This window comes from Chelonia mydas, chromosome 13 (genome assembly GCF_015237465.2).
Source record: "Chelonia mydas isolate rCheMyd1 chromosome 13, rCheMyd1.pri.v2, whole genome shotgun sequence".
NCBI classification, from domain to species: Eukaryota; Metazoa; Chordata; order Testudines; family Cheloniidae; genus Chelonia; species Chelonia mydas.
Genome location: NC_051253.2, coordinates 20,115,046 through 20,140,313, shown reverse-complemented (window position 1 = coordinate 20,140,313; position 25,268 = coordinate 20,115,046). Strand labels below are relative to the sequence as shown.

General features: G+C 51.4%; 1 protein-coding gene across 6 annotated transcripts; it reads left to right on the top strand.

Annotated features, from left to right (window-relative positions):
• The first annotated feature begins 3,894 nt into the window (after positions 1 to 3,894).
• LOC102932237 (antileukoproteinase) lies at positions 3,895 to 16,779 on the top strand. 6 transcript variants are annotated; one of them, XM_043527032.1, is made up of 6 exons: positions 3,960 to 4,177; positions 5,293 to 5,436; positions 5,603 to 5,752; positions 6,017 to 6,160; positions 15,088 to 15,234; positions 16,365 to 16,779. In XM_043527032.1, the coding sequence occupies exons 1-6, from the start codon at positions 4,075 to 4,077 to the stop codon at positions 16,367 to 16,369; spliced, it is 693 nt and encodes a 230-aa protein (XP_043382967.1). In that variant the 5' UTR covers positions 3,960 to 4,074; the 3' UTR covers positions 16,370 to 16,779. The 6 variants fall into 6 exon arrangements, with proteins under 6 accessions (XP_043382965.1, XP_007067368.4, XP_043382968.1 ...); XM_043527031.1 differs by having other exon boundaries at positions 4,041 to 4,177; positions 15,088 to 15,240; XM_043527030.1 differs by lacking the exons at positions 15,088 to 15,234; positions 16,365 to 16,779 and adding an exon at positions 6,324 to 6,508 and having other exon boundaries at positions 3,895 to 4,177.
• Positions 16,780 to 25,268: the final 8,489 nt, after the last annotated feature.

Below are 25,268 nucleotides of genomic sequence, written 5' to 3'. Positions count from 1 at the left end.
GAAATTGACCCCTCAGCCCAGCGCAGATAGACAGGTTGCACAGACACATTTGCTACCCGCACAAGTCAGTCCCTGCTAGATCCAAGAATCCAGCTGACTTCCCCTGGGATTTAATGAAATGTGTGGCAAGTTTCACCTTAAGACAAACACATACAGAGCAGGAGTGAGAAAAGAAAAGCAAAAGAGGAGGAAAATGCAGCTTCTGTCTGATGGCTGCTGGTCAGTTGCTGGAAGACCATGGCACATGAGCCAGTTAAGCACTCCCATGCACTGACCCCACTTGGAAAATGTGTGGCTAAAGCTTATTGTTTTCCTCTGGCCAGTCTGTGCTGGTAAAGTTTTTATTAAGACCCGGCCAGCTTCGGTATGGCGGGTAGCTGGCTAAACTGCTCGCAGCAGAGTGTTGCAAGGCTAGATTTGTCCTAGTGACTCAGCCAGGCATGTATTAGGCAGAAGGCTAAAAGGGAGAGACAGAGAGGAGTCAAGAGGAGCAAGGTGAACTTGTAGCTGTCATGCCAGGGAGGGAGGAATAGGAAACACCTTTGTTCACACTTCAGGAGCTGCTCAGGATACAGCCAGGGAGATGGTGAGGTCATTTGGCTCCTCCTCCTCAGCTGGTCTGCGGTGGGCACCTTTCAGACTCAGGAGAAAGGAAGGCAGTTCAGGCCCTGGGTCTCAGCCTGATGGTGACACTGGTTGATGTGGAGAGGTTGATGCTACCCGGAGCCACGCCCCATTCCTCTCATAGGCTGAATAAATTACCAAGTGCTCCTCCAAAAGAAATGACCAGAAAGCATGGCCACTTTGTGCCATGAAAAGTGCCCAGTGAAAACAATTTTCCAGTAGCCCAGATATGGCCACGTCCTCTCATCTTGAGAAGAGTCTGCTCTGCTGTTCTAACAATTAGGGAACCTCACCAGATGCCTTCAAAGGCCCTGCTCAGCCATTCTATCATCCACGCACACTCCGCTCACACCAGTTCTTTAACTCCACTCTGAAGTTTCTTTCCTGACATGCTTATAGGTCACATTGACGCCTCGTTGCCTTTCACCTGCTTCGGACAATTAGAGACTTCAGCCAAGGGAAGAGCTCATCCCAACAGCTCCCAGCTATTCATAAAAGCAGCAGCACAAATTAAAGACTGTGAGAAATAAAATGTCACACTGACGCTGGCAGCGCTGCAAACATCATGGCTGAGAGCTCCTGGAGCTGAAGCTTCCAATGCCGTGTGTAGAGGGACTGAATGAGTCTTTAAGTCACCTTGCTGCTCCTCTGACTTTGGGGTTGACACAGCCTCTGGCAGAACTGAGAACAGCTGAAGAGCTGCTCTACGTTGTGTCAACCAGAAATCACTCTGCCAACCAAGGCTCAGCTGGAGCGCAGTGTTCTGCTCCCACCCTCTTCCAGCCAGCCCTGAAACTGCCCCTCCCCACCCCCTATGCAGAGGCTGGCGGAGTGGGTGGCAAGGGCTGACTACCTGGCAAGGGCTGAATGCCACCTCTGGATTCTTCTCCATTGGGGGGAGCCTCAGCTGCCCCTTTTGGGCAGCTTGCTGGCTGCTTTGCTCTGCCTCAATAGCTCTAAGTAGCTGGAACAAGGGTCAAGGATTTGGCTCCCAGTCCTTGAGCTATAAGACTTGCTTAAGGTAATGACTAACACGCCCCATGGGAAATCCATTCATTTTCACATCCCAGTGTCATCTCTCTTCACTAGCAAACGCTCAGCTTGATTAGAATCGTCAAGGGACATACAGCAGAGAAGCACTGAGTAAGGTGTCATCAGCAAACCACGTAAGTGCTCAGGTTTAGAGATGGAATCATTTCTGTTACCATTACACTGCATACCCATCAGCTCGGTAGGTTGAGTCAGTTGTCCAGCTGCTACCAGGATGACTTTGCTACGTTCATTAAAATATGAACAAGGCAAAGCAGGGTCTAAAGAAGGCAGCATTTTACTCCCTATGCCTGCAAGAATTTTATAAAACAATTAAAAGTGTGGTCCTGATTCTTCATGGCATTACACCAATTTTACACTGTTATGGTTTGCTCACTTCATTGGAATCACACCAGAGTAACATAGCGGAGAATCATGCCCAGTGGGTTGTATTGGATTTTGAGAGATCAGTGAAGTAATTAATTATTAAAACATTTGTTCTACCACTGTCCACCTGCATAGGAGTCTGATCAAGCAACTGGTCCTTCACATTGCACCAACAGGTAGGTGTAGAAGAACATAGACTTTCTTGATGCTCTTTATCAGAGGGAAGCCACATCTGGTCCATTTCCCAATGTATCAGAGTGTTTCGTAAAGCTCTCACAGCTTTGCCTTCTAATTTCTCCCTATCTTTCCTCTTGATGATAAGCAGGTTGTTCCCTCTCAGGAGAGCATGGCTGGGTTCTTTAGGGAGAGGGAGAGAAGATGTTACGCTGTTCCTTTCTCACAGGTTTTATTTGTATGTTAGTTAATTGGCAACAAGCAGGAGTTTGCAAAGGTGAAAATGTCCATGGCTCTCTCTGACACTGTTTCCTCTTCAGTAGTTGAGTTGGCATCTTCTGCATAGGAACACAGGGATGTCAGGATTGCCATAGCATAGGCCATCAGTGCTCCATCCATTCACTGTTCTCTCTCTGAGCAGGTGTAAGAAATGTCCATGTTGGACAACCATGGAATAAATGTGACCACCTTGTAGCTCAATCTACCACAATACTTATCCAGCCCCCCATCACCACAGAATTTGAAGCTGTATCTCACCATCTTTAGAGTCTGTCTACACTAGGAGATGGGGCTGTGATTCTGCACTTCACACAGACATCCTGGCACGAGCTCTCTTCACGCTAGTAGTGGTCCTGGAGTGGCACACGCTGGGGCAAGCAGCAGGACAGGCTAAATGTGCGAACTAGGTACCCACGGGTTTCTGGCGGGTTTGCACTCTGCACGGCTAGCTGGTGTCACCATTTGCTGCTGCCTGTGCTGCCATGACTACACTGTTATTGAGATGAGAGCTGGATGAGAGCTCGGGCGGGACATATATCCAGGCAGGGGGATCAGACCCCAGGTGTACACACACCTTTAATGTATTTGCCCTCGCAACACCCCTGTGAGGCAGCAAAGTGCTATTATTCCCATTTTACAGAAGAGGAATGGAAGCAGAGAGACTCAGGACCAGATTTTCAGAGGTATTTAGGCAGATGCAGATAGTAGCCTCGGGGTATTTTCAAAAGTACCTATGCACCCGACTCCCGTTGATTCCCTCTGAAGAAGATGCCAACTCTGCTGCTGAGCATGAGACAATGTCAGAGGGAACCCTAAAGATTTTTATTTCCATGGGAGTTTGATGCCTAATTGTTTGAAGAACCCTATTAGTCACCTATCTGCATCTTCAGTCACCTAAATACCTTTGAAAATCTGACCTTATGTGATTTGCCCAAGGTCAGACAGAAAGAGCAAGATAGAGTTGAACCCAGGTCTCCCAAATCTTCAGCGTACACCCTGATCTAAGGGAAGCCACTGTTCCTGCCCATTCAGTGGCTCTCCCAGGTTTTGCATGAAGTTGTGTCAAGGCAATTATCACAGCTCCACTAAGGGCAATGCTGAACTCAAAAGTCTTGGAGTGAATTGCTGTTCATCATCTGTATTTCAAATGCTTTGTGAATCAACTTGTAAAAGAGCAGAGTGTGATCTATGCAGGCTGGATAGACCAGGTTGCAAGTCTGTCAGCTCACTTCTGGGTTAAACCTATTGCTTTAAACTCCTTGAATACGTGTGCCTTTGGGAGCAGAGGGGAGGTGGCGTGCGGACAGGTGGAGGCCATCGTCACAGCCTGCTGCTGAGTAATATGGGCAACTCCCTATTTCTGCCAGGGGCAAAACCTCTCTGAAACTAGGCAGCTACTTTGTTCTTGCCCAAGAAGGGGTGAGGCAGACACGTGCACCGACTCGTGAAATGGAAGGGAAGGAAGGTTGGGATGTTGAAAGGAACCCAAATGGCCCCCTCCTTCCCAGCCCCACCCATCGGAGAGCTTAAATCCCAGCCTGGCTCAGCTATGGGCATTCACACCTCGCTCCCAACAGCACCATGAAGTCAGTGGGCATCTTCCTCCTCGTGGGGGTCCTCACCCTCTGGATGGTGCTGCCGTCTTGGTCTGGCACAATCTTACCCGTGCAAAAAATCCCCAGAGGTAAGTGCTGAAAACAGCTTCTGCCAGTTCTACCCAAGGGGCAGCGGGCAGCAGGCTCCTGTCCCATGGGAGGGCAGAGAGCAGGGGACTCTTCAGGCTGTAGTGAGTGGTCCCCTCCCCAGACAGCACTAACAGGGCTGCTCTCTTTACTGACACTCAGCACCCCACATTCTGGGATCACAACTGCTCCTGCATCAGGGAAAGGAAATGTCCTTGTGCCCTGATATGAGCCCAAAGGCCACCTCACTAGCAGGCTCTGTTCAGGATTTTATACCATTCAGATACTGAGGCTGAGAAGGCACAGAGACCACGGAGTGGGGGTCGATGCAGTAGGTGCTGAAGTTGCAGTTTCTCCATGCGAATTTCATTAGATCGGTTCGGTCTGAGCCTGCTCGGCCACTCAGGGTTTCGTTGTGGAAAGGTTCACAGCCAGACACCCCAATGCATTTGAGTGTAGACTCAGTCAAATCCCCACCTGATGTACAGTCAAGTCGACAGAGCTACACTGGTTTGCCGCAGCTAAGGCGCTGGCCCGACTTTTATTGAGCAATGCAGCAAACTCCCGTTTTGAGTGGTCGGGACTTGCAGGCTCTGAGGAGCTGCACCCAGAGCAGCACAGGCCATTCTCGTGAGAAAGAGCAGACGAGCCCACTCCAGGCTGGGAATTAAACGTGGAATTAAACATCACGGCTGGGTGGCAGGGGTCTGGAATTACAGTGTCCGGAGGATTTGCCTAGAGACCTGCCTGGGTCCTTTCCCTCCCTAATTCTCATTTCCAGATAGTGAGGCTTCAGTCACTCACGCCTCAGCAACAGGGGGCCGATTCCCCTGCCATTCCCCTTTTCTAGCCTTGTGCTCCTTCTGTCCATGTTGACATGGCAGCATTTTACACCTGCCTTGCAGAGCTGTGAATGACACATGGGGTGCCCAGCAGGGAAGGATTAGGCCCAAGATAATTCTGTAGAGGCCTTTCAACTGACAGCAGAATTTCACAGAGTCCAGACTGGTCCTACCCCAGTCTGCACTCTGCGAGATAGCAGGTGCCTCTCACTGGAGCTCAGCATGCCGCCCGGCATTACAAGGTGGTGTTTATACCATGCATGTCTTTCTTGCAGTGAAACCTGGGACCTGCCCAGTGGTTCCTTTCAGGTGCAAGATGCACAATCCCCCTAATCGTTGTCAATCAGACAGCCAGTGTCCCGGGGCAGAGAAGTGCTGTGACATCGGCTGTGGATTGAGCTGTGTTCTAACTCAGCAAGGTACCTGCCTCATTGTTTATAGCCTGTGGGTAAAAGGGGGGTTTGCGCAAGGAGTTCTCACCCTGTCCCTGAGCTGAGCCAGGGACAGTATTTCAGCTTTAGCAAGAACAGATCTTTGTGCTGAAAGCTTAGTTTGTTACCTTGTAACACAGGATTTGTTTGTTAGTTACAGAGAAACCTGGGATCTGTCCATTGATCACGAGTACATGTCGCATGATAAATCCTCCTGATAAGTGTAAGGAAGACCATGACTGCCTCGGCCCCATGAAGTGCTGCATGTCCATCTGTGGGAAGGAGTGCATTCAGCCCAACCAAGGTACCACACTGGGCCAGTATTTCTAATTCTTCTACCATGCTTTGAGGTAAGATCAGCCAATGCGGGGGTGGGGGAAACTTGTCCAAGCAGTCCTTTCATTCCTCCCTCACTTCAAGGGATGCAAGTTATTTTTAGTCCCTATGTTACCTTCATTCCACACAAATGGGGCATTCCTCTGCCTAATAGCAGGTGCCGCTCACTGGAGCTCAGCATGCCACCCGGCATTACAAGGTGGTGTTTATACCATGCATGTCTTTCTTGCAGTGAAATCTGGGACCTGCCCAGTGGTTCCTTTCAGGTGCCACATGTTGAATCCCCCTAATCGTTGTCAATCAGACAGCCAGTGTCCTGGGGCAGAGAAGTGCTGTGACACCGGCTGTGGATTGGGCTGTGTTCTAACTCAGCAAGGTACTTGCCTCATTGTTTATAACCTGTGGGTCTGGTTCCCCAGGGAGCTTTCACCCTGTCCCTGCTGAGCCAGGGACAGTATTTCAGCTTTAGCAAGAACAGATCTTTGTGCTGAAAGCTTAGTTTGTTACCTTGTAACACAGGATTTGTTTGTTAGTTACAGAGAAACCTGGGATCTGTCCATTGATCACGAGTACATGTCGCATTATAAATCCTCCTGATAAGTGTGAGGAAGACCGTGACTGCCTCGGCCCCATGAAGTGCTGCATGTCCATCTGTGGGAAGGAGTGCATTCAGCCCAACCAAGGTACCACACTGGGCCAGTTTTTCTAATTCTTCTACCATGCTTTGGGGTAAGATCATTCCCTGTTCCAACCCATGGGGGGCGAAGGTGGGAGGGGAAGCTTGTCCAAGCAGGCCTTTCATGCATCCCTCACTTCAAGGGATGCCAGTTATTTTTAGTCCCAATGTTACCTTCATTCCACACAAATGGGGCATTCCTTTGCCTAATAGCAGGTGCCTCTCACTGGAGCTCGGCATGCTGCCTGGCACTACAAGGTGGTGTTTATACCATGCATGTCTTTCTTGCAGTGAAATCTGGGACCTGCCCAGTGGTTCCTTTCAGGTGCCACATGTTGAATCCCCCTAATCGTTGTCTATCAGACAGCCAGTGTCCCGGGCCAGAGAAGTGCTGTGACACCGGCTGTGGATTGGGCTGTGTTCTAACTCAGCAAGGTACCTGCCTCATTGTTTATAGCCTGTGGGTCTGGTTCCCCAGGGAGCTCTCACCCTGTCCCTGAGCTGAGCCGGGGACAGTATTTCAGCCTTTAGCAGGCAGAGATGTTCGACCCAGGGACTTAGTATGATACAGTGAAACCTAGGTCCTGCCCAGTGATCGAGAATACCTGTCTCAGGGTAGTTCCTCCTAATGAGTGTGTGATTAGGCTCCTGAGTGCCCCAGCACTACAAAGGGCTGCATGTCCACCTGTACAAAGGCTTGCCTTCCGCCCAACCAAGGAACCCCGCTGGGCCAGTATTTCCAAACTTATCACCTTGCTTTGCAGTGAGATCATCACTCCCTGTCCTAGCTCATCGGGGGCGGGGACGGCAGGAGTGTGCTGTGTGACCCAAGCAGGCATCTCCCACCTCCCTCACTTTGACAGGTGCCACCCATTTTAGTCCCAATGGTACCTGCCCTTCCCACAAACGTGGCATCCCTGCTCCTTGTTGTTGAAAGTTATTTGCAATGAGGAGTGATGGCACAGGGGTTACAGAGAGAGTCACTGGCATTAAGGGGATGAATCCCACAGAACTGTAGCTGTCCTGCAGGAATCATTTGCATCTGTCCATGCTTTTAGGTCTTGGCAGGGTGAGAGATACAAGGGAATTGGAGCTGAGCAGTCAGCAGGCAGAGATCCGAGCCTGGGGCCTGGCTCTTGTCCTGTTATAGAAGTTTGTTTATCCTGCCATCTCCTCTCTTGCAGCCAAAGCTGGGACTTGCCCAGTGGTTACTGCACAGTGCCTTATAATAAATCTTCCCAACCATTGTGATCATGACCACCAATGTCCTGGCCCAAAGAAATGCTGTGAAACTAGCTGTGAGAGAGATTGCATCCTGATTCAGAGAGGAACTGGTCTCAGTGTAACTGAGTCATCTTTATCCTGATGACAGGAGGCTGCAGCTAAATGTATCTGGGGACTTCAGCCCAGTTCAAATCATTTTTGTGATCTCCAGGTGTTGGGTTTTCAGTCACTGGACCCCAGAGTTCACAGAGCAGAAGCTTCTCAGAAAACGGAGAACTCTAGTTAACACTAGGTGCCACCACCCACCTGCACTTATTATCCCAGCTTCCAATGCAGAGGGTGGCTTACACTATGATCTTCCTGTGTTACAGAGAAACCTGGTGTCTGTCAAGCACTCAATATAAGGTGTCTCTCATGGTATCCTCCTAATGCAGTTTGTACAGGACAGTCAGTGTCCAGAAAATGAGAAGTGCTGTGACACTGACTGTGGGCTGGACTGTGATTAGCCACAGAAAGACATCCACCTCCACTCATGTTTACATCATAAGTACCCAGCCTCTGCAGTGAGATCCTGCCCTGCTCCAGCTGAGCCAGGGGGCTGCCCACTGGGGAGGGTTGTACAGCCCTGGGCTGCAGGCACAAATCACTGCACTGACCACAGCTGAAGTCCAGAGGCACAATATGCTGTTTTACCAGGGAAGGACGTGGGTACTTGGCATCTTCCCAGCTTCCCCAACACTCGTTACACTGATGCTGAGCCTGAAACACCCCCATTCATGCTGGCCCCAGCAGAGAGATCAGTCCAAGGGCCATATCAGGCGGTGCATGTGAAACCGTGAATGAGTAGCAGAATTGTGGCAGGAAACTAGTGAAAGAAAACACAGGTTTGGTGTTGTGCCATGAGATGAAGTGTTGGAGCCATGTGGGAAATGCCAAGATTTTGGAATAGGACCCAGGAGTCCTGGCTCCCAGCCCCCTGCTTCCCCTCTGATACAGAACAGGATTTTCCCCTTAAGACTTCTGACTACTTTGCTTTTTTTCTTTTTTCTCTTTCCCAGCATAACTTGCTTCACCAGTAGATGAAGGCATCCCCAGGAGCAGCAATGACACCAGATCCCTGCAGTCTAACCTTGTTGAATTTCCCCAGGTCCAAAGCAGGAAATCACTTCATATAACTCCAGCTCGCCTCTCTACGTAAAACATTGGAAAGAAAGTGGACTCTAGATATTTGAATCAACACAGAAGAACAGAGACTCAAGTCACTTAAATGAGAAGGTGATCAAAGCAATGACGCAATTCACACAAGAGGGGATTTTTAGCGAAGTTTCTTAGCCCTGGTCTACACTAGGACTTTAGGTCGAATTTAGCAGCGTTAAATCGATGTAAACCTGCACCTGTCCACACGATGAAGCCCTTTTTTTCGACTTAAAGGGCTCTTAAAATTGATTTCCTTACTCCACCCCTGACAAGTGGATTAGCGCTTAAATCGGCCTTGCCGGGTCGAATTTGGGGTACTGTGGACACAATTCGACAGTATTGGCCTCCGGGAGCTATCCCAGAGTGCTCTATTGTGACCGCTCTGGACAGCACTCTCAACTCAGATGCACTGGCCAGGTAGACAGGAAAAGAAACCGCGAACTTTTGAATCTCATTTCAGGAGACTGCGGGAACTGTGGGATAGCTACCCACAGTGCAACACTCCGGAAGTCGACGCTTGCCTCGGTACTGTGGAAGCACTTTGCCGAGTTAATGCACTTAATGCACTTAGAGCATTTTCTGTGGGGACACACACACTTGAATATATAAAACCGATTTCTAAAAAACCAACTTCTATAAATTCGACCTAATTTCGTAGTGTAGACATACCCTTACAGTTCACCCTGCAGTCCAGCAGGATGATATACAGTTGCTCTGTTGGTCCAGTCTTGCAGAAAAGTTTAAGAAGCAGCATGTCACACAGGTGCTGGAACTAGGGATGCTGCTGCATCCCCGGGCTTGAAGTGGATTCCGTTATCTACAGCGTTTACGTATGGTTCAAGGGCTCTCAGCACCCCCACTGTAAAAAGTGTTCCAGCACACCTGGTATGACAGTCCGCTTATCTGTACAAGGAGCATCCTATATCGAACGTGCATCTTTATCAACATTCACCCAACTCTATCTGTGAGAACAGGTTGAGAGGGAAAAGAAAAGGGAATTCCAAGTAATCCAACCCCACCACTAAAATTACAACAGAACGTTTCCCCGTTTTTGTCAAGAATGTTTATGTACAAAAGTTTTTTGTAATCTAATACTGTCTGAATGCTCTCAGCTTCTTCCAAACAACTCTAGCTCCAGGACATTAACACCAGCCACGGGAAGGGTATATTTAGGCACTTTTCACATATTTCTTGTACTGTCACTTGTTACCTCCCTGCGGAAAATCCTCTGCAGGTTCAGACCCTGCTTAGGCAGCATAGAGAGACCAGGGGGAGCACTGTATTGTGATGACCCTGAGATTTTTTTATCCATGGTGATATTGTAAATGTTCCTGAAAAGAAACAGACTTTTCTGGGTGTCGATCTCATTGGCTGAGGGTGGTGCCATCCCTTCCATTCCTGCTCCCAGAACTCGTTGCTCATGAGGTTTAATTAGAACCATGGACACTTTACAAATAAAGAATTTCTTTCATACCTTGTCTTTGTTGTTTGTGATTCCAGAGCCTACACAATCATATCCACCCTGACTTCCACCCCCACAGCTTCCGCCAATGCATTCAGAGCTGGAATCAAAGCATTGCTCCAGGCTCTTTCGCTAGGGTTTGGAAATGGGGGAAGCACCCCCCCCCAAGTCCAGGTGGGACCTCAAAGAGACTTAACAGCATGGTGGTGGGAGCCGTAGCTTGGAGCTGAGAGCAAAAGGGTCCCAGCAACCCACTCCATCAGACAATGGCTCCTGCCCAGAAGTCAATAGTTTACTGGCTTCTATCTTGTCTGGAGCAAGGTTTCTGTTGTCATCTCCATGTGAGGTTGCCCCACTCCACATTGAAACTGTCTCTGTAGCTGGCTCTTGAGCAAGCGGAGAATTTCACTCTTCCCAGCAATGGGTCAATCTCATGTTTTTCTTGTGAAAAGAGCTCCAGGAAGACACAAGAACCTGATTGTGAAATGGCACAAGAAAAGGGGACAAATATTGGCACCAGGCACCTCGTTCTCTGCTCCCCCCTCCCCTTTCCCCAGGAGTGAGATGTTAAATACCAGCCTGACTCAGCTCTGGGCATTCAGACCTGCTTCCTGAGACAACAACATGAAGTCACTGGGTGTCTTCTTCCTCGTGGGGGTCCTCACCCTCTGGGTGGCGCCGCCACCTAGGTCTGGCACAATCTTACCTATGCAAAAAATCCCCAGAGGTAAGTGCTGAAAACAGCTTCTGCCAGTTCTACCCAAGGGGCAGCGGGCAGCAGGCTCCTGTCCCATGGGAGGGCAGAGAGCAGGGGACTCTTCAGGTTGTAGTGAGTGGTCCTCTCCCCAGATAGCACTAACAGGGCTGCTCTCTTTACTGACACTCAGCACCCCATATTCTGGGATCACAACTGCTCCTGCATCAGGGAAAGGAAATGTCTTTGTGCCCTGATATGAGCCCAAAGGCCACCTCACTAGCAGGCTCTATTCAGGATTTTATACCATTCAGATACTGAGCCTGAGAAGGCACAGAGACCACGGAGTGGGGGTCGTTGCAGTAGGTGCCGAAGTTGCAGTTTCCCCATGCGAATTTCATTAGATCGGTTCGGTCTGAGCCTGCTCGGCCACTCAGGGTTTCGTTGTGGAAAGGTTCACAGCCAGACACCCCAATACATTTGAGTGTAGACTCAGTCAAATCCCCACCTGATGTACAGCCAAGTCGACAGAGCTACACTGGTTTGCCCCAGCTAAGGCGCTGGCCCGACTTTTATTGAGCAATGCAGCAAACTCCCGTTTTGAGTGGTCGGGACTTGCAGGCTCTGAGGAGCTGCACCCAGAGCAGCACAGGCCATTCTCGTGAGAAAGAGCAGACGAGCCCCCTCCAGGCTAGGAATTAAATGTGGAATTAAACACCACAGCTGGGTGGCAGGGGTCTGGAATCACAGTGTCCGGAGGATTTGCCTAGAGACCTGCCTGGGTCCTTTCCCTCCCTAATTCTCATTTCCAGATAGTGAGGCTTCAGTCACTCACGCCTCAGCAACAGGGGGCCGATTCCCCTGCCATGCCCCTTTTCTAGCCTTGTGCTCCTTCTGTCCATGTTGACATGGCAGCATTTTACACCTGCCTTGCAGAGCTGTGAATGACACATGGGGTGCCCAGCAGGGGAGGATTAGGCCCAGGATAATTCTGTAGAGGCCTTTCAACCGACAGCAGAATTTCACAGAGTCCAGACTGGTCCTACCCCAGTCTGCACTCTGCGAGATACCAGGTGCCTCTCACTGGAGCTCAGCATGCCGCCCGGCATTACAAGGTGGTGTTTATACCATGCATGTCTTTCTTGCAGTGAAACCAGGGATCTGCCCATTGGTTCCCATCAGGTGCAAGATGTTGAATCCCCCTAATCATTGTCTATCAGACAGCCAGTGTCCCGGGCCAGAGAAGTGCTGTGACACCGGCTGTGGATTGGGCTGTGTTCTAACTCAGCAAGGTACCTGCCTCATTGTTTATAGCCTGTGGGTCTGGTTCCCCAGGGAGCTCTCACCCTGTCCCTGAGCTGAGCCGGGGACAGTATTTCAGCCTTTAGCAGGCAGAGATGTTCGTCCCAGGGACTTAGTATGATACAGTGAAACCTAGGTCCTGCCCAGTGATCGAGAATACCTGTCTCAGGGTAGTTCCTCCTAATGAGTGTGTGATTAGGCTCCTGAGTGCCCCAGCACCACAAAGGGCTGCATGTCCACCTGTACAAAGGCTTGCCTTCCGCCCAACCAAGGAACCCCGCTGGGCCAGTATTTCCAAACTTATCACCTTGCTTTGCAGTGAGATCATCACTCCCTGTCCTAGCTCATCGGGGGCGGGGACGGCAGGAGTGTGCTGTGTGACCCAAGCAGGCATCTCCCACCTCCCTCACTTTGACAGGTGCCACCCATTTTAGTCCCAATGGTACCTGCCCTTCCCACAAACGTGGCATCCCTGCTCCTTGTTGTTGAAAGTTATTTGCAATGAGGAGTGATGGCACAGGGGTTACAGAGAGAGTCACTGGCATTAAGGGGATGAATCCCACAGAACTGCAGGAATCATTTGCATCTGTCCATCCTTATCAGTCTTGGCAGGGTGAGAGATACAAGGGAATTGGAGCTGAGCAGTCAGCAGGCAGAGATCCGAGCCTGGGGCCTGGCTCTTGTCCTGTTATAGAAGTTTGTTTATCCTGCCATCTCCTCTCTTGCAGCCAAAGCTGGGACTTGCCCAGTGGTTACTTCACAGTGTCTTATAATAAATCCTCCCAGCCTTTGTGATCATGACCACCAATGTCCTGGCCCAAAGAAATGCTGTGAAACTAGCTGTGGGAGAGATTGCATCCTGATTCAGAGAGGAACTGGTCTCAGTGTAACTGGGCCAGCTTTATCCTGATGACAGGAGGCTGCAGGTAACTGTATCTGGTGACCTCAGTCCAGTTCAATCATTTTTGTGATCTTCAGGTGTTCGGTTTTCAGTCACTGGACCCCAGAGTTCACAGATCACTTGGGCAGAAACTTGTCAGATAACGGAGAGCTCTAGTGGGCCTCCTCTTCCTCTGGGCCAAGCTGCCACCAGTGTCTGGTATTATGTCCCCTCTGTGATAGGGTGACCATACATCCCATTTTGGCTGGGACAGTCCCCTTTTTAAGCCCGGATTTCCCAACATTTTTGGCAAAACTTGGCATTTGTCCAGTTTGCTTTTGCCAGCTGATGATCAGCTTTTTCCAAACAAGTCAGGTGTGCCTCCCTGGTGGGGTGTGGAGGAACATTCATGGGGGGTGGGGGGAAGGTGGGAAGCCCCAGGGCCAGTCCTAGGGGAGGGGAAACAGGACGGTCATCATAGGTGCTGTACCTGAGTGCCATTCCGCTTTTTTTATTTTTTTGGCTCTGCTGGTCGGCTGCGGTAGGCCGGCGCGTTGGGTGAGCTGGGGGATGGGAAATGCTGAAAGCATTTTCTGCTCTGGCCTGAAAAATGGCTAGGGCCACTGCTGGGGAGCCCTATTGCTTGGGACAATTAAAGCAAGTCTGGACACATCTCTGGTCAATGTAGAGTAAGGAACAATCCTGCCCTGCCCGGGGGGTCTGGGTTAGAAGGGACCTTACAGGGATTTTCTCTCTCTAGGATTCTGAACCTTTTCCTGTAGTAGAGACAGGTAAGTACTGACAGCTCCTGCCCCAGCCAGCAGCCCAGGTTCCCAGACTCACTGTTCCAATGGAGGACAGAGAGCACGGATGCGCACACAGGTAGCTCAGCTGGTTGTAGGGCAGGTCCCAGTTCTTACAGTCCCTCCAGGGCAGCAGCCAGAGAGGCCCCACTCAGTGAGCTGCAGTGAAAGGGCTGCTCCCTTTAGTCACCTAAAGGGGGCGGGGTGAGAAAACCTGGATTTGTGCTGAAAATGGCCCAACTTGATTATCATACACATTGTAAGGAGAGTGATCACTTTAGATAAGCTATTACCAGCAGGAGAGTGGGGTGGGAGGAAGTTTTGTTTCATGGTCTCTGTGTATATAATGTCTTCTGCAGTTTCCACAGTATGCACCCGATGAAGTGAGCTGTAGCTCACGAAAGCTTATGCTCAAATAAATTGGTTAGTCTCTAAGGTGCCACAAGTACTCCTTTTCTTTTTGCGAATACAGACTAACACGGCGGTTACTCTGAAACCTCTTTGACTTTGTGATTCCCACAGGGTGGAGCATGACCTGCCAATTGAACAAAAGAAGCATGTGAGACAGAATTTAACCCCTTCAAGGTGGCAGTCATGTTGGGTTTAGAAAGGAAATGCCCCTGGCAGCTGGATCTGGGAGCTCTGGCCCCAGGGCATCAGCCTGGGAAATGCACCTAGACAGCAGAGTGGAAGCAGGTGTTGTTCACTAGTCACATTGCATTTCTCTTCAATGGACAATGACATTTCTCTTCAACAGCTTGTGGAGATCTGTTTCACCGCCACAAGCTGTTAACAGGCCTGTGGAGAATGCAGAGGCAAATACACCTACAGATAGCTGAAGCACAGATACTGAAACTGTGCCCCCCTCACCCCAGCTGCTCGCAGCGTAACATACACTGCAGCCTGCAATAACCACAAGGCCTCTGAATTATTATGATTTCAATAGGTATTTTGGGGGACCTTTTGTGCTGGGTGCTGCACAGATTTCATTGTCCCTGTCCCACGTAGCTTACAGCTGGCATGCTTTGCTATAAGATTTGTTTATGCAGCGATCTGCTCTTACAGGGAAACCTGACACCTGTCCATACATCATCGTTAAGTGCGCTATGGAAAATCCCCCAAATCGCTGCTACTCTGACCGCCAGTGTCCAAGATTCAAGAAGTGCTGTGAGACTTTCTGCGGGAGGAACTGTGTTTATCCTAAGGGACATGGTAAAGGTACCAGCCTGATCCTCTCTTTGGGCTCTGGACTGAGATCACCTGCTGCTCCAGCTGAGCTGCTGGGAGCCTATGGGAAAGGGCATTTCAACCCAAGGCTTCCAGCCGAGATCCGCTCTGATCAGATATACCTCCAGAGGCCTCACCATTCTGGTTGGACTAGGGAACAAGCTGCTTGCTTGACACCTTCCTACACGCCTTTGTATTAATATGACTTTGTGGTGTCACAAGACAATAAAAGTTGGGTCCACCTGGGAAACAGGCAGAGGTGATCTGGAGGGATTCCATTTGAGAAGCTGCTCTGGGAAATCTGTGGGATGGTGTGTCTGGGGCCAGAAAAGGGAAGGGCGACATTATTGATTGGGTTTGTGGTCCAACGCCCATGCTATCTTTAGATAATTCCTCCCCTTGCCCTACCCACAAGCCTCATCCAGGATCTGGAGAGGACAATGATATTGTGTGTTTTGCTCTTTACAGAAGAGTCACAAAATGAATGCACAACATGGGTACAATGAGGGCCAATAACTGTGTTTGCTAATGACACACAGTGTGCCAGGCCTAGCTATATACAACCATGGCAGCTCTGGCAGGGTTCTGGGGGCTTCTCAAACATACACGCGACTAACGGGCTTGCAAACAATTTAAAGGAATACTATCCAATTCCTGTCGACTACAAATGGAAGAGCCAGGGATATGATACCAGGATGCTCCCTTGGGCTGGGAATGGGGGATTAATGCTCTCTCATCCCTGCTCCATGGAGATAGGAACAGGGTCAGAAGGGGCTGCATGGGGAGATACAAACATGGAGAGCTTTCTCTGCCAAACAAGTGAGCTTGGGATTCAGTGCCATCCACAGGGCAGGAAGTTTGATCACTCCTCCCCACATCCATGGGGTAACTAGGCTTTGGGGATACTGTGCCCCTTCTTGGGGTCCACTGATTTGGCAGGTGGAAATCTCCCCCTCCCTCCCCTGTATCCCAGGCTGGGACAAGGCCATGGCAGTTGCAGGGCTGGGCTGGATCAAACTCGGTCGTGTTCGTGGGAGCTGGGGCTAAACCAGAGGCTGGGTTTGCACAGCCCAGGATTTCCTGTTGAACCCACTGATCATTTTCCCTTTCTCCAGCATAACTTCCTGCATCCCGAGGGTGTTCCCAGCAGTAGTCGTGACACCAGCTCGATGTGCCTGGCCTCGCTGGGGTCCCACAGGCCAGCCCTAGGAAATCAGCTTGCACAATGCCTGCACAGTGCCCGCATTCTTAATCCGTCTCGTCTTTAGCACCAACCACGCCACCTGTCAGGGGAGCTGCCATGGAATTTCAGACCCTGCCCACCTAGCACAGAGAAGACTGGGCTGCGGCCTCATCCCGTGAGGGACCTGAGGAGCGTGATTCACAGTCCCTGTGCAGTGGCTCTTTTCCTGCGGTCAAGGGGAAGCTTTGGGCGGGGCTGGGGGTCTCTTTCTTCTTGCCCTGACTCTGTATAATTTGGTGTCCCTGGCACCTTGTGCACTGTAACAAATAAAGAAGCTTGTTCACGTAGCAGTTTGTAACCTGTGATTCTGATCACTCCATCTCCTCCTCCACCTGCAGGTTCCTCCCCTCACTGCTTCTGCCCCTCCTGTCTCATTGGTCAGGCACATCTGGATGTGGCCTAAACTCTTCTCCCTCGGTCCTTGATGGGGGCTCAGATGTTGCCTGGCTGTGTGTGTGTGAGGAGGATTCTACCCCTGATGCTGCTTCTCAGGCCCCCCTTCCCCCTCCAGTGAGCTCAGAGCCAGGATCCTAGCACTGGTCCAGGGTCTTTCCCCAGGGAGCAGCCCCTGTTGGTTCGGGACGTTGATCCGTCTCTTTCTAAGAAAACCTTTGGGACCCTTAAAACAAGGCAAAAAGGCTCTAAGCCACTGCAGCGTCATGACCCCCCCTGAGCATCTTTCCAACACAGGTCAAGGGGAGCTGCCCCTCACAGGGTGGGCTAGAAGCCACTTCGCTAATGAACTGAGTCCCCATCCCAGAGCCTTGGAGTCATGCACTGAGACTGGGTTTGGCAGATGTGCCACTGAGCTCCCAGGGCTGCCCATCCTGCCCTGCGCCACCATAGCCCTCAAAACTGCCAGCCTCAAAACCCTACCTTGGCACTGCCAGCCCACTAGTGCCGATGAGTCCGAGAACTGTCTATTCAGAATGAGCTAGGATCATCCCAGGTGCCAGCTGTCTCCCTGACTGCAGGGGTATAAGAAGCCATAACAGGGGATTATCTGTATTGACCCATCAAATCTTTGTCAGGACTCCAGGCAGCAAGGGGAGGTGAAGCTTCTAGGTGGCAGGTCTCCAGGGAAAGCAGAGGGACAGGAAGCGGAGTCTGAGGGATAACACGCTTTCCCTGGCCTAACAGAGTTCCTGGATCAGTGATGGAAGAAAGTGACTACTTCTGTCATTAGTTACTGTTGTCACAAGAGACATGGGAGTGGGGCTCTAGATGTTACTTGGGAGCCCTGCAGTCCAGCTGCTCCCAAATAAAGCATGCAGAGATGTTAACAGGCCACTCTACCTTGAATGGTCCCTTACAATACGTGCTAACTACTTATGCTAAACAATCTGTTCCACCTTGCATTTTGCTGCGACTCTGGGAGTTCCTTTCCCAGACCAGAAGAAGAGCTCTGTGTAGCTTGAAAGCTTGTTTCTCTCACCAACAGAAATGGGTCCAATCAAAGATATCACCTCGCCCACCTTCTCTCCCACATAAAGCAGGTATTTCAGCTCCATCCTGCCCTCTTGATGCTGGCAGTGGATTCTGTTGTTTATGATTCTTGTAACAGCCCCAAATAATACTGCTTAGATGGAGCCGTTCAGTGAACAGGAGGCTCTGGGCTCTTTCGGTTGTTCCATTTCAGCAGCTGTATTTCGTTGCATGAATAATGCCCAGGTGTGTTTCCTGCTGGTGCTGTACTAGTAACTGCCTGTCAGAAGGCAGCAGGGCCCCTAGAACCAGAGATCCAGCGTGGTCCCCTTTTCACATTCCAAAGCTCTCCACGGCATATGCAGCCGCTTTCTAAAAAAAGGCTCAGGAAGCTGATTTCCACCCAGCACCCAGAAAGGCAGCCTCATTAGAGGTTCCTGCATCCACTGATGCTTGTGAGTTTCCTTCCTATTTGTCTCTGCTACGATTGTTAGGCCAGACTCATTCCTACTCTAGCACAAAGAGCAGCACCACTACTGTGCTGGTTGCAATGGACGAGCAGGGATCTGGGGATTTGGTGCGCAGGCCTCCCACCCCAGAGAAGATCCCGTCAGGCGTCAGAGGCTAATGAGCTCACAGGGAGGAGCAAAAACTGCAGCAGAAAGATGTATCCCAGCTGGCTGCCCCAGCAGATAGCAGAGCCTACCGTTAAGAGGTTGCAGGTCCCCAGACATCTTCTGGAGAAGGGTGGACTCTGCTTAGGGAAGGAGCAATGTGACCAATCTTGCTGGGTTTATATAAATCTGGCATGCTCTCCTGGGACTAGTTCTGTCGCCCCTTTGGCCAAGCAGTAACCGAATTGAGGGCCTGACAGGGTGGTTTCTGTTTAGATTTGAAATTGATGACCTAGATTTGGGGTATATTCTTTGTGTCATTTCTTTACTTACAAAATGTACACAAAGCCTTAATGCCCTGATCTGTGATAAGAAGTGCATGAGTGCAGGCAGCCCTCTTTTGGACAAATCCCAGGTACGGCACCCTAGAGCCTATTGCACAAAACATGAAATTGACACATTGGTGGGAGGTGAGGAATTACCGCCTTGCACAAGAGCCACTAGTAAAAACAACATGATCTGGGTGTGGGGAGAGGAGAGGTCAAACCTTACCCTGAGAGGATGCTGGAGAGACTCCTCCATGAAAGTCTTGTTCAAGACAAGATGGAAGCCACCTAAGTACTGACTTGTGGGAAGAGATCCTTGTATTATGAGTAGGGGCTAACCCCACGGCCCTGAGCTCTGACCCAAGAATGAGCTGTTTTGAGACTCTGCCTCTCTCCAGGGGCCTCAAAGCCCAAAGCAGACTACACCCCACGCCGCCGTCCCACTGCTTAACACACAGCCTTCTTCCGGCCACTGGGTTCACACCCTAGGAAAACCCATAGCTCTATAAGCTCCTTTTGAACCACATGGACTTCCAGCCTCAGGCTGCCCCTCCTTTGTGTGCCCCTCCTTTGTGTGCAGCTGATTTGCACTAACAGAAGGGCCTCAGCTATGCCCACTTGTGGGCATGAGGGCAAAGGCGTTCACACACCCACTCTCCTGAGGTCTGGGTCACCTTTGTATCCACAACCCCGAAGGACAAGCCACGAACGCCTCTTTCGTAACAGTCTCAGGTCAGGCTGGAGCTCTCAGGTCCATGCAAACCCAAAGCTCCAAGGGAAGCTGAAGGACGGTGAGACCCCCGTGAGCTGAGAGCAGTGGGGTTAACACAGCCTACCCATAACACAAGGCTCTCTTCCCACAAGTCAGTAGTTCAGTGGCTGCCATCTTGTCCTGAACTGTGTTTCTGCAGGGGCAGCTCTCCAACAGCCCCTCAGGGTGAGTCTGCTCCCCAGGCGAGGTTGGTTTTACTGGCGACTCTCGTGCAATGGGAGAATTCCCCACTCCCCACCCAGGGGTCAATGTTATGGGTTTTCTCGTGCAGAAAGCGCCGGGGGGACACATGAACCGGCTTGTGAAACAGAACAAGGAAATGACAGCATGGGGGCATGAGCGCAGGTCCTTCCCTCTCCTGACCCAGCTCCTCCTGAATGAGAGCTTAAATCTAGCCTGGCTCCTGACCACAACAGGAAGTCAGTGGGTGTCTTCCTCCTTGGGGGGCTCCTCAGCCTCTGGGCTGAGCTGCTGCTAGCGTCTGGTACAATCTCACTGCTGAGAGCTTGTCTACATGGGAAACTTTGGTTAAACTGATATAGTTATACAGCTGTGGTCCTGTCTATAGCCCAACTCCTACCCGAGTCGGACACAGGGACCGAAGGGGCTGCACGGGGAAAACACTAGAACGTAGCTGCACGTTTGAGCCAGTTCCCTCTGGATTTAGTGCCACCCCCAGGGCAGGCTCTTCTCTCCTCTCACAGTGGTTACAGTGCCATCTTTCCCTCCTCCCCAGGGTTACTCAGCTTTCGGGGTGCTGCACCCCATCTTGGGCTTTGGGGATTTGGCAGGTGGAAATCTCCCACCCTGTATCCCAGGCTGGGATGAGGCCATGGCAGCTGCTGAGCCAGCCTGGGGGGTGTTGGTTGGGGCTGTACCAGGGGCTGGGTTTGTAAAAAGCAGGATTTCCTCTTGGCCCCTCGGATCAATTTCCCTTTCTCCAGCGTAACTTCCTGCTGAGGATGGGCTGAGGGTGTCCCCAGGAACAGCCATGACACCAGCTCAAGAAGCTTGGCCTTGCTGGGAGTCCATGGGTGCAGGATGATTTCTGAGGGCTGACAACACCAGCTCAGAGACACGCTGATCTAGGCTTCCTAATGGGCATGGGGAGAGGGTGACAGACATTTTGGAGGAGCTGAGGGTGGGGCGGTTCTCTGATCTGCGGCCTTGTGGGGGCCATTTCCCACTTTCCACCACCCTCTTTTAGCATCAGTCACACACACTAGCTCTCCGGGGTATTGCCTGTAGGGTCGGACCCTGCCCAGGCAGCTCAGAGGGAACAGGAAGGCCTCCTGCTGGGCTGCTCTTTAGCAGTCTGATTCGCTCAGGGATTAGGGGAACTCTTTAGGTGGCGCTGGGGGTGGGTGGGGAAGGGAAGAGGGGCTCTTTATTCCTTTTCTCTCTCACGCTGTGTAATGGGGCTTGGCTGGGGCTTTGGCCATTGTAGCAAATAAAGATACTGGCTCACGCAGCAGCTTTGTGGGTCAGGTGATTTGTGCCTGTTTTTGTTTGCAGGTTCCTCCCCACACCGCTTCCCGGACTCTCTTCCCTTCCACCGCTCCCTCCCACCTTGAGCATCAGGCAGATCCTGACAGCGCACTGCCAGCTGGGAATGGTGTGACCGAAAAATCTCCAGTAGATCCCAATTCTCCCTGCTGGGAGCTGTCTTGCCTCCTGGGGAGGAATTCTCCAACTGCTGCTTCGTCTCAGCCCCCAGTGAGCTCAGGATCCGTAACAGACTATGGTTTTGCACTCGTTAGCTAGGGTTTCAGATGGGGCAGGGGAAGAGCAGCCTGCACTGGTTTGGGGTTGCTTGGGTGCCCTCTTAAATGGAGTGAGCAAGCTCAACCTCCCCACTGCCACCTCCCCAGGTGCAACGTTTCACAGGTTCAGCAAGGGCACAACTCAAAGACGAGCTAGAAAGGCCTGAGTAATGGGCTGAGTCCCTGTCCCAGGGCCCCTGAGTGCCGCACTCAGGTTGGTAGATGTGCCACTGGGCTGACTACACTGTCTATCCCACCCTGCCCCACGGCACTGAGCACTGCCAGCCTCAGAACCCCGTGGGGCAGGAGAGGGTAGGCAGGGTGCTGTCAGAGCAGAGAGGGCCAGCGGCGTGCGTGTATTTAATGTTGAGCCTGAGATGATCAGACACATGCTGGAGGCGGCAGCATCCCCTCAACAGGGAGTGGAGCAGGTGGCAGAAAACTAAAAAAAAAAAGGGATTAATGATTTTTTTTAATTAATGATTTATAAGCCACTGGCAATTCTTTGGGGTCTGCCCACTGACTATGGAATGCCTGGGGTTAGCAATGTTGTGACAGACGGGGCCCTGCAGGCCTGCCACTCAAACTAAGGCAGAGGCTTTCATCTCCCTCTGGCATCATCATCCCTCCCAGCCAGCAGTGGAGTCTGGTGTGCCTTACTGTGGGCAAAGGCCCTTTAATAAGAGATGCTGAGAAGGATCCAGCCAGCAAACAGGAGAGCCTGGGGCTCTTTAGGTTGTTCCATGGGAGGAGCTGCTTTTAGCCATCTGAATAATGCCCCCTTGAGAGAGCCAGGAGACAGCAGGGCACCAAGAACTAAAGAGGCTAAAGGATCTGAAAAATGAACTGGAGTACTTGTGGCACCTTAGAGACGAGCAAATTTATTTGAGCATAAGTTTGTTCGTCTCCAAGGTGCCACAAGTACTCCAGTTCTTTTTGCGGATACAGACTAACACAGCTGCTACTCTGAAACCTGTAAAGGATCTGATTGTCCTAAAGCTCTCTGGGAGTAATTTGGCTCCTTTCTAAAGGAAACACACACACACACACAAAACCCAACAAGCCTGGTTGCCCAGAAAGCCACCCAACACTTGGAAAAGGAGACCTCAGGTAACAAGGCAGTGCTTTCCCCCAACTTGCTAAAGATTCCCTGCCACACCCAGAGTCTCTTTTGTGCAGACTTGTTGCCCGAACTTAGGTAAAATCAATGAAGAAACAGTTCCTCAATTCCCCTTACAGCTCCCATAGTTTTACCCCCATCCTTTTAGTTCCAGGCTTTTTTCCACCTTGCCCCTAGTCCCAGACAGGACTAGAACCCCCTACTCCCAGGAAGCATAAGCCCTAGATTCACCCTGACCCATGCACCCCTCACCCCATCTTGCTTTTGCTAAGCCCAGGTGCCCCCTTTTAAAGCTCAGAGTCAGCTGACCAGTCACAGCTGCCGCAGCCCTGCTCCCTTTTACAGGCCCAGTGTCACCCTATAACACCGTGGTAGCTGCCCCTGCACTCGCTGATGTTTGGCTGCCCCCATCCCATTAGACTCTGCTGTGATCATTGTGCCAGGCTGAGTGACAGTAGCAGCACCGCATGTTACACTGTAAGCGGTGGCAGGGGGATACTGGTGGGCAGGGCTCTCACCCCAGAAAACACCCCCTTAACCATTGGAGAGGAGGGAATTACCAGGAGGGATCACCTGCCCAAAACTGCAGCAGGGAGAAGCCAGTGGGGTGGCTGCCCCAGCAGATACTGAGCCTGGCGTTGGAGGACACTCTAAAACCTCCTGAGACAAAGAGCTGGGCTGCGCTGAGCAGCAGGGCGGCCAGACTCGCTGGGTTTGCGTGAGCCTGCTGTACTCTGCAGGGGTTAGTTCTCACATTCACAAACCCAGAGCACCAAGTGACACTGACAGCCTGCAATATGCTGAGGGCAGAGGGGTCCCTGCAGCCCTCACCATCAGACAAAGGCCCCTGCCCAGAAGTCAGTAGTTTACTGGCTTCTATCTTGTCTGAAGCAAGGTTTCTGGTGCAGCGACTCTCACAGGCCCCCTCCAAGTTTGCCCCCACTCCACATTGAAACTGTCTCCGCAGCTAACTCTTGAGCAAGGGGAGAATTTCACTCTTCCCAGCGATGGGTCAATCTCATGTTTTTCTTGTGCAAAGAGTTGCAGGAAGACACAAGAACCCGGTTGTGAAATGGCACAAGACACGGGTTCAAATATTGGCATCGATCCAGGCACCTCGTTCTCTGCTCCCTTCTCCTCCCTATCACTTGGAGTGAAATTTTTAAACACCAGCGTGACTCAGCTCTGGGCATTCAGACCTACCTCCCAAGACAACACCGCAAAGCCACTGGGCATCTTCCTGTTTGTGGGGCCCCTCAGCCTTTGGGCCAAGTTGCCACCAGCATCTGGTCGGATGTCCCTTCTTAGTGACAAACTGGAGGAGTTCAGAGAAAAGCAACTGAAATGGTCGGGGGTGGGAGACGGGGTGAGGTGGAAAGCGCTAAACCCATAGAGCACATAGATGCAGCCCCACTGAGCTGTATGCACTACTCTCAGTGTGTGAACCCAAGGAATGCCAGGCACAGAGTATCACATGGGGGCACTGAGTGGGGTGAAATGGAAATTCCAGGGTGAACATTAAGACATTCCTTCTGGCTGTGAGATGTATCAGACTGTGATGAGTCGCCCAAGAAATGGGGGGGGGGAACTGTATGCTTTGGGACATTTAACACTAGACTGGACACATCTCTGGTCAATGTAGAGCAGGGGTGGCCAACCTGTGGCTCTGGAGCCACATGCGGCTCTTCAGAGGTTAATATGCAGCTCCTTGCACTGGTGCTGACATCGGGGCTGGAATAACAGGCGCCAACTTCCCAATGTGCGGGGGTGCTCCCTGCTCAACCCCTGGCTCTGCCACAGGTCCTGCTCCCACTCCACCCCTTTCCCCAAGGCCCCTGCCCCTTCCCCTGAGCCTGCCATGCCCTTGCTCCTCCCCCTCCCCCACAGAGCCTCCAGCACACGCGAAACAGCTGGCGGGAGGTGTGGGGAGGAGGGGGAGGCACTGATTGGTGGGGCTGCCAGCAGGCAGGAGACACTGGGGGCTGGATGGTGGGGAGCTGATGGCGGGCTGCTGACGTATTACTGAGGCTCTTTGGCAATGTACATTGGTGAATTCTGGCTCCTTCTCAGGCTCAGGTTGGCCACCCCTGATGTAGAGTAAGGAACAATCCTGCCCTGCCTGGGGGTCTGGGTTAGAAGGGACCTTACAGGGATTTTCTGTTTCTAGGATTTTGAACCTTTCCTTGTAGTAGCAACAGGTAAGTACCGACAGCTGACAGCTCCTCCTGCCCCAGCCAACAGCCCAGGACAGCAGACTCACAGAGGACAGAGAGCACTGATGGGCACACAGGTAGCTCAGCTGGTTGTAGGGCAGGTCCCAGTTCCTATAGTCTCTCTAGGGCAGCAGCCAGAGAGGCCTCACTCAGTGAGCTGCAGTGAAAGGGCTGCTCCCTTTAGTCACCTCCTTGACTTTATGCTTCCCACAGGGTGGAGCATGACCTGTCAATCAAACTGAAAGGCATTTGTGACAGTATTTAACCCCTTCAAGGTGGCAGTCATGTTGGGTTTAGAAAGGAAATGGTCCTGGCAGCTGGATCTGGAAGCTCTGGTCCCCTGCATCAGCCTGGGAAATGCACCTAGACAGCAGAGTGGAAGCAGGGGGTGTTCACTAGTCATATTGCATTTCTCTTCAATGGACAACTTGTCTGTTTCACCTCCAAAAGCTGCTAACAGGCCTGTGGAGAATGCAGAGGCAAATACAACTACAGATAGCTGAAGCACAAATACTGAAGCTATGCCCCCCTCACCCGCTACTC

Bases quoted from the DNA above. Each gene is read 5' to 3' on its own strand.
- LOC102932237 (XM_007067306.4), top strand. From the start codon at position 4,075: ATGAAGTCAGTGGGCATCTTCCTCCTCGTGGGGGTCCTCACCCTCTGG. The intron at 4,178-5,292 runs GTAAGTGCTGAA...TCTTTCTTGCAG, and splicing joins CGTGCAAAAAATCCCCAGAG to TGAAACCTGGGACCTGCCCA. The intron at 5,437-5,602 runs GTACCTGCCTCA...TTTGTTTGTTAG, and splicing joins CTGTGTTCTAACTCAGCAAG to TTACAGAGAAACCTGGGATC.